Source organism: Mauremys mutica, chromosome 12 (assembly GCF_020497125.1).
Source record: "Mauremys mutica isolate MM-2020 ecotype Southern chromosome 12, ASM2049712v1, whole genome shotgun sequence".
NCBI lineage: Eukaryota > Metazoa > Chordata > Testudines > Geoemydidae > Mauremys > Mauremys mutica.
Window position 1 is genome coordinate 10,139,483 of NC_059083.1, and position 16,903 is coordinate 10,156,385.

At 47.2% G+C, this 16,903-nt stretch overlaps 3 protein-coding genes across 3 annotated transcripts in view; 1 reads left to right on the forward strand and 2 right to left on the reverse strand.

Moving 5' to 3' along the window:
• The window catches only part of LOC123345648 (protein S100-A16-like), a 643,389-nt gene that overhangs the window by 513,790 nt on the left and 112,696 nt on the right, over positions 1-16,903 (forward strand). The window lies entirely within an intron of this gene.
• The window catches only part of LOC123345636 (C-type lectin domain family 2 member D-like), a 348,976-nt gene that overhangs the window by 260,806 nt on the left and 71,267 nt on the right, over positions 1-16,903 (reverse strand). The window lies entirely within an intron of this gene.
• On the reverse strand, positions 205-16,872 carry LOC123345884 (killer cell lectin-like receptor subfamily F member 1). The gene is made up of 6 exons (XM_044982941.1): positions 16,788-16,872; positions 8,235-8,333; positions 5,508-5,675; positions 2,565-2,719; positions 1,763-1,875; positions 205-468 (listed from the first exon to the last, which is right to left on the reverse strand). Exons 1-6 carry the CDS (start codon positions 16,870-16,872, stop codon positions 345-347), a joined length of 744 nt encoding a protein of 247 aa, XP_044838876.1. The 3' UTR covers positions 205-344.

Sequence of the window (16,903 nt, forward strand, 5' to 3'; positions counted from 1 at the left end):
GTGGCCAGTGGGATTGGGGAGCTGACCCCCGGCAGGCACAGACAAGGCTCCTTCAGGCAAAGGGCAGGTGGTGGCGAGCCCTGGGTACCCCGGGAAGTAGCTCAGGGAGTAACTTACTGCAGGTTTGGGGCAGTTATAAATTACACCCCAAAGACCCAGCCCAGTGAGAAGGACCGAGGGGAGGGACTGTGACTGCGAGGGGCACCTGAGTCCCAGCACCTCCCAGGGTTCTGCTCTGCCCCCGGCTTAGAGCTCTGCCTAAAACCACAATCCCGCCCCGTGAGACTAAACCCAGGATGCTGCGCATTACAGAGACACCAATGTGGATCCTCAGACCCAACTGTTTATATCACGGCAGCTTCTTTCTGGCAGATCCATTTGAACTCAGCACCACATGTCTCAGACTGAATCCGGCTGCCTCTTATCCAACCACAGCTGTTCCCTTCAGCAGAGCCTGAGACTTGGAAGCTGCAGAATTAAAGAGAGTCATGTCATTGTGGTTCTCTTTAACAAGGAAAGGCCCACAGTGGGAAGAAAGATAACACCTCTCTCTAATGGGAAGCTTGGCTCTGGTGTTGTCCTTCATCTTTGTAACTTTCCTACAGAGCTTCAGGTGAGAAGGCAGCCCAGGAGGTGAGCTGAGTTAGGGGGTCTCTGGCAAGGAATGAACTAGGCTGAAACTCATGGGTCAGTGACCTGGTGCTTTTTTGTTGGAAGTGGCCACCTTCAGCTCCTGCATCTTGGTTTTCCTTTAAAAACAAAGTCTGAGGGCTTGTCTATGCTACAAAATTAGGTTGACTTAATTTAGTTCAACATACAGCCACCAAAGTAATTCAATCAGCTGTTAGTCTCCACACTATCCTCCTCCTGCTAGTGATGCACGTCCTTAACAGGTGCGCTCACACCGACTGAAGTGGGGCATTGTGGGGCACTGACAGCTCCATGGGGTTCACAGCTGGAGCCCCTCAGCCGCCCTGGGGTAACAGCCCCAGCTGTGAGAGTGACACAGGGCTCAATTTCACAGCAGGGACCCAACCAATCTTTCTTGTCAATTTCATGGCTCCAGCAGTGAGCCCCAGGCTGCAGAGCAGAGGGTGAAATTGACAGGAGTGACAGCCAACAGGCAATGTAAGTGACGCAACATCTATGTGGGCACTGGGTTGCCCTACTACATGGACATAAGCGCTGTGCCTCTCGTGCAGGTGGTATAACTGGGTTCAAAAAAGTACTGGGTAAGTTCACGGAGGGGAGGGGAGGTTCATCAACGGTTATTGGCCAAAATGATAAGGGATGCAACCTTGTGTATGGGGCAACCCTAAACCTTTGACTGCCAGAAGCTTAGTGTAGCCGATGGAATGGATCACCCGATAATTGCCCTGTTCTGTTTGTTCAGATACTATGGTAATGGAGGCCAGATCAGCACCTTAGCCCTGGACTACGCTAGTGGGGGTTTCTGGTGCAGTTATACTGGAAGCCCTGTAGTGTGGACACAGCTATATCCATATCTAAGGGCTTCTACCACTACAGCTTATGCCAGTGGCCCCGATCAGCATAAGCTACACTGCAATAAGCACAGGCACATTGGTATAACTGCAGCTACACTAGGGCCTTTGCGGGCACAGCAAAAATACCCTTAACCGAGGTAGTTACGCTGGTAAAACTTTTAAGGCCTTAGACAGACACTGGATATTTAACATCAGCAAGTTATACAATGGGAGCTTTTCCGAAACATCTCAAACAGGAAATGTCAGGCAGCACTTACAGCATTGGATCTAACGGGGAACCGTCCACCCAGGTCCATTTCCCCCCTGCGGGTGTCACCGTAAGTCCAATCCAGACGTAGCTTGAAACTTGTGTAACATCCTGTATGAAATCCTGTGAGGTGCCAAGCAGAGGGGGAGGGGTGAATATGCCGTAACAGGTTAGAAGAATTCCCTTAGTGCTCCTGTTTAATACCTGCTTTTGGCTTCAGTGGCTCCACCCATAATGCCAGCAGGAGAACCCATCAGCCCCTGAGCTAATTCACCCTCGCCCCTGGGTGGGCAGAGTCTCTCTATGCAGACATGGTAAAACCAGCACCAGTCCTTGGTGTCACAGGGTGAGCTGGCCCTTTAAGGGAGTCCTGGGTTCAGCCTCACCTGGGACTAGGTGCCCCTGGACTAAGAGGTTCAGGTGAGGGAAGCAGGAGACCAAGAACCAGGCCTGGTGGGGTTACAAGGGCAGCCCGAGGTCAGTCTGGGCAGGGCGAGATTTGGTGGAGTAGGGGGGTTGTGTGAGTAGCTCTATGCAGAATGACTCTGCTGAGCTCCCAGACAGGGCTCAGGGGGGCAAAACCTGCAGGAGCCAGCTGGGCAGTCTGGGGTGGGAACGCTGTGGGGGTCTTGTTCTGAACTGTATGTTAATCAGCCAGACACCCCAAAGGGGAGAAACCCCCCCAGAGCAGAGTTTGGAGAAATGGGGCAGAGGGGTAGAGTCAGGCTGGATAAACCTGCTGCTCTGGGACTGTAACTAGTGACACACGTCTCTCTCCAGCTGGAGTCTGATGAGCCTGTATTTTATGTTACCATCTCCTCCTGGTTCTGGATCACGAGCATGCGAGAGCTCTTCCCCCAGCAGTCATCACGGCTCCCAGTCCAGTCTTTACTCTCTTTAGACAGCCAATAGCACTTGTCCCCATGCAGCAGCCAGTCCCTGGGGCACAGTTTGCACGTGGAGGCCTCTGGAACGGGAGATGGGAACAGAGGTGTCATTCATTCTGAAAATTCAAACTGCAGCTGGCTGAAAATGCTTGTTCAAGTTCTTTTTTAATGGGAATTGCCATTTTGACCAAAAGGAAAGTGCCTATTTTAGTTGAAATTGTTCATTTTTTTGACTGTGTGTGTGTGTGTGTGTGTGTGTGTGTGTGTGTGTGTGTGTGTGTGTAAATACAAAATGGAAATACAGATTTTTTTCCATGGGCAGGATTTCATTTAGTTTTCATGAGGAAAAAACCACTTACCCTTAACATTTTCCCCACTGGAAATGAGAGGGAGCAGTTTTGCTTTTTACTTCCTTCAAAGGACAGCAAACTTCCATTTCTTTTCACATTTTCCATAAAATAGGCTTACAAATGTACCAGCTCTAGTTCTAGATATTGCTGAGTTTCCCCTACAGGCACGTAAAGAGCCTTTGCTCTCAATGTACTAGCGAGGGCTTTCCTCCGGGCCAGCACTCAAACAGCCGGGTACGCTGGAGGCCAGGGCAGCAAGGTGCTGGGAGGCCAGAGAGGAGAGAATTCGCTCCAAGTCTTTACACAGAGTTGGTTTCTTACTAAAGATCTGCTCTGACTCAGTCACAAGTTCTGGGCTCGATGCAGGAATCACTGGGTGGGAGGAATCTCTGGCTTGGTGCATTCAAATGTAATTCCTTGGGGGTTGACTGTCAGCTTATAAAAGCTGAACAGAGACGGACTCAGGCTGGGCCCTGATGGGAGACCTCAAGGGAAACTCAATGTTGAAACAAATAATAGGGGTGACTGAGAAGGAGGGACACCCCTGACTAAGGCAGAACTGAACCCAGAGACCCAACCTGGCAGCTGGGGGCGCTGTACCTCTGCTGGTGTCACGATTCAGCTCAGTGTTAAAAGCAAGGTCCCATTATGCTCATTACAAATCCTATGGCTCTTCTTTAATGGTGGAGGTCTGAGTCGGTTCAAATTACAGTTCGGGGGACTACAATTTGCCTCCCACAAATGCCCTGGGAAATTCCAATAGGGGAGTGGATTCTGCTTCAACCGTTCCCCTAAGAGATTGTCTGCCAGTGCTGCTGAACAGCTGTTGAGTTTCACCCCAGAGGTGGCTGCATGTCAGTGGTGGGGGAAATGATTCCCATAAGTACTATGTGGTTTGTAAAGCACTTTGGGATCCAGCCTCTCGAGCAGTTGTATTATTTATTACACTTTTGTTAAGATTGTCTGTGCTCTAGCAATGGGAATTATTCTGCCCACTAGATGTCACTGCTGCTCCTCTGCACAAAGGGCTGAGCCTTGTTTATTGTGCTTAGACTGTTCACTCCCTGGGGAAGGGATTGTCTTTTTGGGACGTGTTTTTTATGGCATCTGGCACAAGGGGTCCTCGATCCCCGAGGCAGGACTGCAATACAAAGAAATACAGTAGAGCTGAGAGGTTCCTGCCCTGGATCGGGTTTGGGGTTGGGCCAGGGATACTGCACACTAGGGTGACCAGACAGCAAGTGTGGAAAAATCGGGACAGGGGGTGGGACTGGGGTAATAGGAGCCTATATAAGAAAAAGTCCCAAAAATCAGGATTGTCCCTATAAAATCGGGACATCTGGTCACCCTGCTGCACACACAGAGTAAGACACAAAGCGCTCCCAGCCTAGACATCTGATATGAAACAGGTGGAGATAAAGAGGACGACGGCAACAAGGAAAGAGAGAGACAAGCTGGGTAATTCCTGTTCCTGGACTAACTTCCGTTGGTGGAAGATACAAACGCGGAGCTCCACGGAGCTCTTCTTCCGGGCTGGGGGAGGAAATCAGAGGAAACCCGAAGAAGAGCTCTGTGGAGCTCCAAAGTTTGTACCTTTCACCATCAGAAGTTGGCCCATGGTCTTGTCTCTCTCACATCCTGGGACCAACCCAGCCACAACACCACTGCAGCCAACAAGGGAGAGTAACCCAGCCATATTGGTACAGACAAAGGCAGCCACAGCATGTGTCTTGCACCCACCCACTGGGATGGATGAAGTGAAAAAAGACAGGAGCGCTTGGGGTGTATAGCACATCATGACACCCAAAGCATTCAAGCATATTAAAAGGTCGTCCCCCAACCCAACTTAAACATCACCCTGCTGGCTGAACATTGTTCTCCTGCCGTAGTTATGAGCAGAATTGATTGAAAATTTTCCGTCCACTTTTCTTGACCCAAAAAATTGCCTTTTTTTTTTCAGAATGAAAATCACCGCAGAAAATGTTTCAGTTGAAATTTTCCAGTTTTTGGTTAAAATAAATGTGTTCCCCTGGAAACTGTAAATTTCCTCCTACATTTAGCCTCCTTTTCACTGCCCAAGCGGCAGTGTTGCCAACTCTCACATTTAATCACAAGTTTAATTATATTTGGTGTTTTTTCCTTTGAGTCCCAGCTCTTGGAGTCAGGGGATTGTGAGAATTTCACTTTTTAAAAAAAAAGAAAAGTTTGAAAATGTGACTTTAGTGCAACCTAGAAACTCAGAAACCAGAAAGTAAGAAACCCCGCAACCGCAAAAGTATTATTTTTCTAAAATCTTATGATTTCTGAGGGCCTGACTAATGGTTTTTGAGCAGCAGGGGATGGCAGTGCTGGAGTAGTGTAAATAAAGGGACCTTGGTGCGAATGAGAATCTAGCCCATGGTATTTCAAGCTGACAGTGTCCCTTTAACACAGTGACTGGGTTTTCAGTCACAGGGAGACTGCAAACTCTTCCAGGGAGAGTGACTTGTGGTTCTGGGACAGTAGGAGCCGGGGTTACCTGCCAAGCTGCCGTTGTGGGGTTCACACAGAATTGATTTCAAGCGAGACCGGAAATCCTCCAGGCAGAAGCTGCATTCAGTGCTACTGACGATTCTGGCACCATCATTCTCTGATGCGTTTGTAGCTCCTCTGGTCTCTCCTTCACACGAGACGGGCAACTGGGAAACTTCAAAACATCATCACAGTCACTTCTAAGGCAACTATTTAGGGATTAAAAACCAGCCTGCAGAGGGTGTAAAATCAAGGTTCCATCGCAGCTAGGCCAGGGGCAGAGAGACAAACTCATTCACTACACTTGTAAGCAGGGTCTGATGAGTTCTCCCCTGATATCTAGTGATGAGCTGGGGGAAGGTCTCAGGAGCAGAATGTATTTGCATAGACACACCTACTCTGGCTAGGCATTCAGCAGACAGACCCGCTTTGTCAAAGTGATCAATTTTGGCTGGTGATGGGTTACAAATTGAATGCAGGGTAATGAAATGTTGTTCTACTGATTGTACAGGTCAAGGGCAGCAGAACTGTGCTTTGCCTGACCTGATTGAGGGGGTCACCCTAACCTTAACCTCACTTTGCTAAGCACGGGGTAGGAATGCCAACTCTCATTAAGGATTGGTGTATGGGTAAAATAGTGTTATGATTGTCTGTGGTGTCTGCCTGTAGTGTTAAAGTATGTCTCTGCAGTAGTTAAATATCTGTGGTTGGCTGGTGTTAGTTGCCTTGGGTTTGAGCTGCAGGATTTTAGAATTGTAATGTACATATGTAGGCTTAGGCTGGAAACTGGGTGCTGGGAGTCTGCTGGTGTGGGGAGAGACCTAGAGCCTAGGTTCTAACCTAAACCCAAATGTTTACACAGCAATTTTACAGACCCACAGCCTGAGTCAGCTGCTCCAGGCCAGCTGTAGGTGTTTAACTGTAGTGTAGACACATCTCCCGTGTTTAAAGAGAGCTGACTGGACTCAACTGAGAGTCCTTGTTTCTGTTCAGTGGTTCCTAGAGCTGAGATCACTGCTGAGCAGGTCTAGGGGCTGACTCTTAGATGTCAGGCGGCAGCGAGCGACAAGCAGGGACAGTGAAGGGGGAGCCCATGTGACCGCACCTCTAAACTCTGGATCTTCGCCGACTAAGGACGGCAGCTGTGAGTGGGGTGCAGTGCAGGGAGCGGGGAGTGGCGTGTTTGTTCATTGGAAGGTGGGAAACTGAAGCAAAGGACACTGCCCAGCGTACAGGGGGGTGGGTATTTGGATTTACCAATCGTGTGTGTGGGGGGGGTGTTTTCCCAAATTAATGCTGGGTTCCCTTTAACTAAAAGTTTTTGTTTGTTGTACACATGGGAAGTTTTGTCTCTTAGAAGCACCCAAGGATATTTAGTTTTCCCAGATTACTGGCTGGGGGCTCAAGCCAGTTCTGATTTGTGTTGTTAAGAGGAACCCCTAGATGTTGAACTTGGCCCTTGTTGCTGGTGACACCACCTGGCAGAGGGGTTACACATAGGCTGGGTGTGTCACACACGCTGGGGAAGTGTAACAGTGACGCTGTCCCAGTCAGCTCACACGAGTGTCATGTACTAAGCTCCTAACTGCACCTGCTGGGATAACATCTGACCCGCGGGGTGGCAATTAAGTGTCACCCATGGACTGGACTCAGAGCTGGACTCACAGCGAGGTTGTGGAAGGAGGGGGGAATTCATGGTGCTTAGCTGCACTCTGAGCCCCTTGGAGCAGGGATTGTCTCGTGGTATGTTTGTGCAGCCCCGATCTCGCCTGAGCCTCTCGGTGCTGCTGCACTGGGGTGGGGGCCTGGACCCAACGTGGCAGCATTTCTCTGTTTGTAACGTGGTAACTTTGGAACGCCACATCCGACCCATCCTGCCATTCCAGGGACTGTTCTAGGCACTGATGGGCAGAATCCAGCTGATTCTGGTGCAAATCGGAACCCCAGGAAAGCCAGATTCAGGGGAAAATCAGGGCTCCCAGGCTGCCTGGTGCTGCCAGCAGAAAGTCTCTCTGGCATCCCCTGCACAGATCACAGACAGCAGCTTAACTTGCTGCGTGTGGGCGCTGTCTGTAGCCTGACCTCTAACAGAAATACGAGCCTGCCAGGCACAGTTAGTAGGGGGAAGCGGAGTGGGGATGAGAGGGATGAGGCAGTGGTGGTGGTCGGGGGAAGCAGAGACCCAGAGTGGAGATGGGGTTGCAGGGGAAGGTTGCCACCTGTGCGGTACAAATACCCAGGGTGATCCTGAGCCCATAAAACTGGACAGCTGGCAGCGTGCGCTGAACACCCGGGCAGATCTCCCAGGACAGCGACCTCAACAAAGGGGCAATCCTGGGAAAACCTGGCCAGGGGGCAAACCTAGGGGGGGAAAGTGGGGACCTGGAGATGGGGAGGCAGAAGTGGGGGGACACCTAGACCCTGCCATGGGGGAGAGACAATGTGTGACCCTGGTGTGGGGGGAGGGAGGAATGGGAGAGACGTGCAGAACCCCTGGCATGGGGGGAGGGGTACACAGAGCCCCTGGCGAATGGGGGGAGAATGGGGGACAATTAACCCCTGGGATGAGGGAGGGGGTTGGGTTGCAGGGAGTCCCTGCAATGGGGGGTGAAGGGGCTGCCAGGAGCCCCTGGTCGGTGCAGTGAGCTTGACATAAGCTACGAAGTGTGCGACCCTCTAGTACAAATAACGTCCGTGTGCCTGTTAAATGCCTCAGCGGCCTCGAGTTACTCACCCCAAACAGCCAGCGCTACCACTGCTCCCAGCAGGACGAGGCACCCGGCCCCGGCCAGCCCTAGGGCCACCCAGATCCAGCGCGGGTACCGAGGGGAACCTGGAAGAGTCGTGTTTGGTAACACACCGTCAGCCCCAGCGGGAGGGACAGTAACACACCCGTGGATGGGTTCCCCTCTGGGGCCAGCGCAACCCCCACTGGGGGTCGTTCTCCCCCTCAGCCCCAGCGGAGCATCCTCCGGGCGGTGCCCCCAGAATGCAGCATTGGGAAACTGAGGAACAGTTTAATACGCATGAGGATGGGAATGAGCTAGAGCAGCACAAGGCACCTTTCTAACCGGATCCTCCCCAGCAGTTGCACCAGTGTCACTGTGTTGTTTCTAAACTGATAGTTGCTGTGGTACCAAACCTGTGGCCGATCAGCCCTCGCTCAGAGAACCCCAGAACTGCAGCTCTAAGGGTACCTGCCTGCCCTGCAGCTGGGAGGTGGCAGAGTGTGTCTGGCTACCTGGGCTGGGAGCCACGTGTCCAGCTGCAGTGTAGACCTATCCCAGGTGTCTCTCTAGCCTGCCCCCTCCTGCCACTGCCCATCCGGAGAGATACCTGCAGTGACCACCTGATGGCGCTGTGCCACACTTCCTCCCCTGCCCCCTACAGAACTCCTTCCCCTGCAAACTGGAAACTCACCGTGCCCCTTGCTGGGGAACTTCTCCAAAATTTGCCTAAAAATTCCCTGTTTCCAAGCATGTAATAATTTCCTGAGCAATTATTCCTGCTCAGGAGCTTGTAAGTTAGGATATTTGCAGGAAGTGAGCACAAAAGGGGCCCAATCGCAGCTCAAAAATCAAACAAATCCCTGGGAAGATCTGTTGCAGTATTTCCCCAGTCCTCGCTGGCAAAGGAAGGAAAGATAACATCTGGGACCACTGACATTCACATTAAAATTGGTGCAACATTGTCTGGCTACCTTGTCTGTTATATCCTTGAGGGCAGCCGGTTTAGGAAGAAATCACTTGAGGCCAGAGAGCAGACAGCTAACAAAACTACCATTTTATTTACAGACACAGAGCTCACCCAACCAGCCGAAACCGGCTGGGCTATCCCCTAATAATCTAACTCAGTTGCCATAGGAACAAAAATCATGACAACCAAATACACAACATTGTCCTTATGAAAAATGTGGCATCAGTCTTCATTTAGGCCTGGTCTACACTGGGGGGGGGGGGGGGTTACGATCTAAGGTACGCAACTTCAGCTACGCGAATAGCTTAGCTGAACTCGAAGTACCTTATTTCGAAGTACTTATCCGTCCTCACTGCGCGGGATCGACGTCCACGGCTCCCCCATCGACTCCGTCACCGCCGTTCGCGGTGGTGGAGTTCCGGAGTCGACGGGAGCGCGTTCGGAGTTCAATATATCGTGTCTAGATGAGACGCGATATATCAAACTCCGAGAAATCGATTGCTACCCGCCGATATGGCGGGTAGTGAAGACGTACCCTTAGACCAAGATCCTTTGCCCGGTGTGCGTTGCACTAATTAACACACCAGGGTGGAGAAGCAAACCAAGTTTATTTGAGCCCAAATAAGGTGCAAGGGAGAAATAGCAATCTCAAATCCTGCACACCCACACGCATGCGGGGTCCCAGCATTTATACCCCCCTTGTTTTTTTTTTATCTGTACTTTTCCACTGTGGGAGTATTTTCTCATGCATATAACCTTGATTACAGCATCTGCTTTCCGCCTCTTTTATCTAATATTGGCTGTATCTAGTGCCAACTGGCCTTGCAGCTGCCAGTAGTCAGCACATAGCACAAGAGGTTACAAAAGTTTAGTAAGGCTAACAAAAGCGCTTCACATAGAGGTACTTTGGTTTACATAGGCCCAGAGCCATCCTCCCGAATTACCTAGATTTATGCCTAGTGATACCAACAACTCCCCCCTTTGAGTATACTCAACAAACTTTTGGCTGAGTTTTCTCAAACTTTGAGGACAAAAAGCAATTAAGCTCTAGGGAGCTGGGGTTATTAATGAGGGGGTATTTAGTTTTACATTTATTTTTTTTATGGCCCCGGCAGGATTTGGTATGTGGGAGCCCACACCCACCTTAACCGGTTTATATGCTTGGAAGGAGCACTGTGAATGTTCACACTTTCATTTAGAAAGTGTTTAAGTATGTTTTTATGACCACAGATTAGATGGTACTTTTGATGTGTTTGTAAGGGCAGTGGGCCAAGTTTGGTGCTTAAGATTACTTTGAATGGCCATTAGCTGGTCATTTAGGAAATCCTGAATTTTTAAACATACTAGATTTCACTACAATGCCTTTTTAGCCTTAGTGATATTTAATACCATTTTTGTTAGTAACTTCTGGGTTATAGAACTAAGGGTGGAAATGACATGTAACTTATCAACTTCAGCCTGTACTTGGGATAGCTGAACTTTAGAAATAAGGCTAGTGGCCTTTTTTAGTTGGCCCAATTTTTTATTATGTTTTTGGCTTTTAAGACTATTTTAAATGGCTGCTGCACTATTGGCCCCAGCCCACAGGGGTTTGATTAATTTCCTCTTTTTTCAGAGGAAATAACCCAGGCTTTTTGTTGTGCTAATTTAATGGCAGCCCCTTGTGAGCAATTTGGGTATGTAGAAGTGATCTGGAAACTGGATAAGGGCAATGTCATTTAAAATGTAATTAGGGAGGGCATTACATGCTGAAGGATTTATTTAAAACACAGGGCGCAGCCTGTAGAATAAACCCCAAAATTTAATTAATACCACATTTTTAAGCATGGGTTTCACAATTTTTTTTTGCCAGTGTATAATTTTTTGTTTTTTTACCAGGGTTAGTTTTTAATATTTTTTTGTAGTTAGGAATTTTTGGACTTTGGCAATTTTAGTGGTGAGTGGTTTTTTTTGTTTTTGTTTTTTAAACAATTGTGGTTTAGCATTTTATAGGGGAGAGGTTACCAGCACATTACCCTGTAATGGTTTTGCTTTTTTTAGAAAAGTTTTTAAAGGCACAGTAGGTTTGTTAGTGGACAAGGGAGAGGTTACTAGCACTTTACCTTGTTCTTTTTTTTTTTTTTTGCTGTTTAGAAAGCACAGTGGAGCGAGAAGGAGAAATAGGCTAATTATTAGTAGGAGAATTTTTTTGATGTGGAGGGTTTTTTTTGCAGTGAGAATTATGGGTTCAGGCAGTTAGTTTTTGGCACTTTATAGCGGTGTTGGTAGTTAGCAGGTCTTAATAAGGGCCTTTTTAGCATGGAGCCAAAGCAGGTTTTTCTTGGTGGACCTTTACATTGATTTAGTTTTTTGGTTTTAAGGAGTGGCAGGGCTGCTAGGGTTTTTGGGTAGCGCTTTTTTACCTGTGAGAAAAGAAACCTAATACATTTTATTAGTGCCTGGCAGTGTTTTGCAGATTTTATAGCTGCGTGGGCAAATTTAAGTTTTGGGTTTTTTTGGTTGTTAGCCAAGTTTTAGCTGTGAGCAGTGTTTTTGAACGGAGTTAGTGTTTTATTTTTGGACCGAGCTTGCTAGCTAAAGGTTTTTTTTTTAGTTAACTTGTTTTTTTGGGTTTTTTTGGCTTTTTTAACCTACAAAGGAAACTTTTACTTTTTACTTATACACCTTTTTTTTTAACATTGAACACATACATATTGCCGTTATACAATACATTAGTCTTATTATTTAATGTATGCCACATATACCCTTCCACTAAAATAACCTTATTACAGAGCTTTGGAACAAGAAGCCAGGACAAGCACACCCACTTTGATGAGTTTATTTAATACAACCCCTAGTTCAATAGCTTTTCACCATTTCCAGCCCTTTGGCTAGAAATCTGAGGTAGCCAGAAGGATTTCATGTACAATATGGGGAGTGGGTTAACTTTTTATGTCCTTGCTTTTAAAGACTGTTGGTATGCAAATTTTAATAACAATTTTTAATTAAAAGATTTGGCCAATAAAGTTTTTTTTTCTTACTTAAGGAAATGTATTAGACTTTAGTATATCACATTTTTTTAATGTATTTAAACACTTTGAATTTTAAGTTGAACAAAACAAGTATTTGCATTTTAATTTAACCCTTTTGCCTGATTTTAAACCAGACCATTCCATGAAAATATTAAACACAACTATTTTGGCCACGAGACAAACACCATAAGACAGAATATAGAACACAAAACATAATTTTTACTGTGCCAGCAAATGCATGGTACGTTGAATGCTGTTCAGCCGGCATCAGTTTTCTTTGATTATTTGAAAGATAAAAGCAGAGGTCTACCCCTTCTGGGCAGTTAATTATTGCTTAATATATACAAATACCCTTGTTGATTTTAGGCAAAACAGGGGAATTACCCCATATTTTTTGTATGTGTTTTATAGGCAGCCCAGGTTTCAGTGGCTTTTACCTTATCAGTTAGATAATTTGCATTAATACAGATGCTTTCTGGCTTGCTCTTTACTTTTAACTCCTGCTTTTAAACACTGAAAGAAAACATCACCACTTATAGTGCCCTTAGAGCCTAATACAATTTTAATTACATAGCACTGTATACATTCTTTAGCTAATTTAACAAAATTGTTCATAGACAAATGATTGCAATTTAATAATTTCTTTGCCTGAATTTATTTACAAACATTTTAAAGACACCAAGAACTTTTTTTTAGCATTTTTACAAAGTTTAACTGCTGTTTTTTTAGCAACTACAGAGTTAACTCTTTACTTTTTCTTAAATTACTTACTTGTTTTTTTTTAATTACTTATCAATTCAAATTACCATTCCAAATATCCTTCTGGGTATTTGAAATCCCCATGCTTATACTTCCTTACTTCTTCCTTTCACTAGACCCTTAGAAGTTTTCAACCTGTTTTTTAATCTTTCTGTCTGTTGCCTGCCCGCCTGGGCCCGATTTTGCTTTCTTTGCTGAACCGTTCCTTCCATGGGCACCAACTTGTTTCACTACCAGTTTAGCTAGGAGGGTGGGCTTCTCAACTAGTCCCCACCCTTCTGGTCTTTTTTCTAAAACATTTTTACTCACAAGACTACCCGAGTCCTCCCTTGTGAGGCTTGCCTCCTGGGCAAAAATACATGGCCATTGGGTAAAGGCCATTTACTTAACATATAATTCAAATCCCTTTAGGGCGTTTACCCAAAGACCCACCCATTTGTCTGCTGACACTTAAACAGAAAAGAAAATTACACAGAGAGCAGAGGGAATTACGGTCTAAGCCAGATTTTCCTACTTTTATTACACTGTCCATTACAGGGGATGGGACAGAAGGATCTTAATACAACCTCAGAGCTTTATTGCACACAATGGCTTCCACTCTGAGGAATTACGAACGAGAAGTTCAGTTCCGTCCACACACCTAACGCCCAAATGAACAGAGCAGAAAAACAACAGTAACCGGTTAAACAGAACAGAATCAGAACCAGATAGTGCACCAAAACCATATAGTGTTTTCTTATCCTATTAGGGCTCACCTTTAATTATGCAATTCTTAACATATAACACCAACAGTACCAAACAAAGCGAACATAAAATAACAAGGGTAAAACAGATAAATGGTGTAAATTTTGCAGGGTTTCCCATTTTTAGTTGCTTACCAAACTGTGACAAATTTTTGTTACCAGTCTATCCCTTATGTCAGGTGATCAGGCTGGCACTGCAGGACGTTGGGGGAGGATAAAGAAAACACACCATATAACCAAATTTTAAAGCTTTATTAAAAATAATAAAACAACAATGGAGAGTGTTGGGAACGCTCCCACATCACTCAGGAAAAATATGAATGCCCCAAGCCTTAAGCCACTTTAATACTCACACATGTCCAGACTGGCCACGTCTGTGTATAACGTTCAGAGAAGGGGAATAGGTGGACGGAAGATTATCCTGTATACAGCTTGTCCAGAATTTCCAACATGCTTCTGCTCTTGGGAGGGCTGTTCTTTTACACCCTAGAATCTCCTGCGGTGTCTTTTTCAGAGATTCCAGTCCAGGTCAGCTGCCTGTGGCTTCTCCAGTGTCACCAAGCCACAGCGGCTCCGCAAAGGCACACTGTTGGATCTCACTGGACAGTTAAGCTTTGCAAATGTAATCTTAGTTCTGTAACTTGTATTGCCTTTGGTTTGCCTCTGTCTCTATTTTTCCACAGCCAGCTGGGGCCGAAAGCGGTTTTTCTTTGCACTTAGCATAGTCTGCGCTGGTTCTTGACCTTGAACGTAGAGCAACTTTCCCTTTATCTCTGGGCCAAGCTGAATTTTAAATTAACCCGTTCCTAGACAAATTGCTCACACTGTGTCAGAGGCTCTTCTTTGGTGACTAAAAGCTCCTCTGAGATATATGATCTTATCTAGATTGAAGCATTGTTTAGATGGATTGTTTAATGGGCATTGTTTAGATGGATTTTTATGCGTGTGAAGATTCCAATTCTCTAAATACCTGCAGGTTTTAGGACCATAATGTATGTACATGTAATATGCTGGGGTACCCTTAGGGGTGAGGTGGAATGTTTAGACTGTCCCTCCCCCATTTTTTACTCACACACACACAGGGAGGGATGCCCTGTCCGTGCTAGCGGCTCATAAACTAAGGATCTTTCCCTACAGGATACTTACACAGGAGAGACTAACGAGGATGACCACGACTCTCCTACACCTCCCTTCAGCAAAGAGCGTCGGCTAGTCTCTGGGAGACAGTGCCGCTTACTCTGATTGCGTCCAGTGAGATGATCAGACTGTCAGTAGCCCACACGGAAAGGAAATGGGAGGGAAGATGGGTTCACACACTCCTAGACCCAGGTAGCTTCCTTGCCGGATGATGCCAGGCCGAGTCAGCCCACCGTGGGTTGGATCTCCTAAAGATCCACTAGTTACTGGGCTTGCATTAGAGTAGTCCTGGTCAGGAGCTTTTGCTTCACAGGGTACTCTGGGCGTTTTCCGGTAACAGTCACTCACGCTGGTATACACACACACACACACACACACACACACACGCCTTTATTCCCTATTACCATGATGCAACTTATCTTGCTGCACAGTCAATAAGTTCAGATTGCGTGAGCCCAACAGAGACAGACGTCCCCACGGACAGTTCTTCTCCCAGTGCAGTTCTGGGGCATATGATGGGGGATTTTTACAAGAACTCTCCATACAAACTAGAATGCATTTTAAGGGCATACACCCTGCCCTGCCTGCCCCGTACTCTATCCCTGCCCCAAACTCTAGGGATACGGAGACACTGGGCATCCCCAGGTCCTAACAGGCAAAAGTCCACACCACTGGACTGTTCCTACCTTATTCAAGGGACCGGTTCCTTACCGTCGCCCGCAACAGCTTCTCCACTACCCGAGCGCGTTGCATCGTTTTGTTCTCCAAGGTCGGCCTGACACGTCTCTGCCGAGGCCCCCGGTAAAGGCACCGGTGCGCACTGGGCGTTGGCTGTGACCGTCGTCCGCCGGCCATCGGAGGAGTCCGGGCAAGGCACAATTTTGCCTCGAGCCCACCCAGGGATGCCAAAACTGTTGCCGGCCCAGAGGGCCCGAGGGGGGGCAACAGCGGGGTTCGTTGCTAGGTGTGCGTCGCACTAATTAACACACCAGGGTGGAGAAGCAAACCAAGTTTATTTGAGCCCAAATAAGGTGCAAGGGAGAAATAGCAATTTTAAATCCTGCACCCCCGCACGCAGGCGGGGTACCAGCATTTATACCCCCCTTGTTTTTCTTTATCTGTACTTTTCCACTGTGTGGGAGCTACTTTTTCATGCATATAACTTTAATTACAGCATCTGTTTTCCGCCTATTTTATCTAATATTGGCTGTATCTAGTTCCAATCGGCCTTGCAGCTGCCAGTAGTCAGCACATAGCACAAAAGGTTACAAAAATTTAGTAAGGCTAACAAAAGTGCTTCACATAGAGGTACTTTGGTTTACACAGGCCCAAAGCCATCCTCCAGAGTTACCTAGATTTATGCCTATAATTCATAATAAGGCTACAGGGCATTTTTCATTGTCTATCACAGCAGTGTCAACGTATCCCATTGTTTGCATTCAATGTCCGCTGAAAATACACTTACTGGTGGTCAGTCAAGCACCGCACCGGTGGATTTATTGTAGCCCTAACATTTAATGGGCGCTTTGTTGGCTTGATACTTTCCCACTGTGCAATGCTGAAGAAAATGCCAGACGTCAATGGTGCTACTCACAGTAGTAAATCCTACACTCACGAGTAAGTATTAGCCAGATCAAGCCCTTAGCAGTGACATTGGAAATACAGGGAGTATCTTCACTCACTGTCTGCTGCAGGGAGTCGTGCTTCACTCTGGTGCTTCACTCTGTGGGTCATCCACACGCCCCGAGACACTTTCCCTCATCCCCTCTCTGACATGCGGCATGTAAAGGCCCAGGCTGGGACTGTCAGAGTCGTCCAGTGGAGTTGGGTGCCAACTCCCAGTAAATTTCAGCTCCTGTGGGTCTCTGTGAAGCCCCAGCCGCACCCTGTAATCGCTGTGTTGTGAAAGTGGACGCCCGGAGAGGATGCTCAGTCACTTACCTTGGGGCCCAGCTCCCGGGGGGCGGCCTGGTTGTTTCTGCTTCGGCCGGAGGTTTAATACCGTGTAGCCCTCTTCATCCTCCATTGGCCAAGCGCGGCCCTGGTTTGATTTCCCA

What these genes read in the sequence shown, in the direction of transcription:
- LOC123345884 (XM_044982941.1), bottom strand. Translation starts at nt 16,872, where the DNA reads ATGGAGGATGAAGAGGGCTACACGGTATTAAACCTCCGGCCGAAGCAG. An exon ending in CCACAACGGCAGCTTGGCAG is followed by an intron (nt 2,720 to 5,507) that starts GTAACCCCGGCT and finishes CTCCCGTTCCAG; the next exon opens with AGGCCTCCACGTGCAAACTG. An exon ending in TCCCCGTTAGATCCAATGCT is followed by an intron (nt 469 to 1,762) that starts GTAAGTGCTGCC and finishes TTAATTCTGCAG; the next exon opens with CTTCCAAGTCTCAGGCTCTG.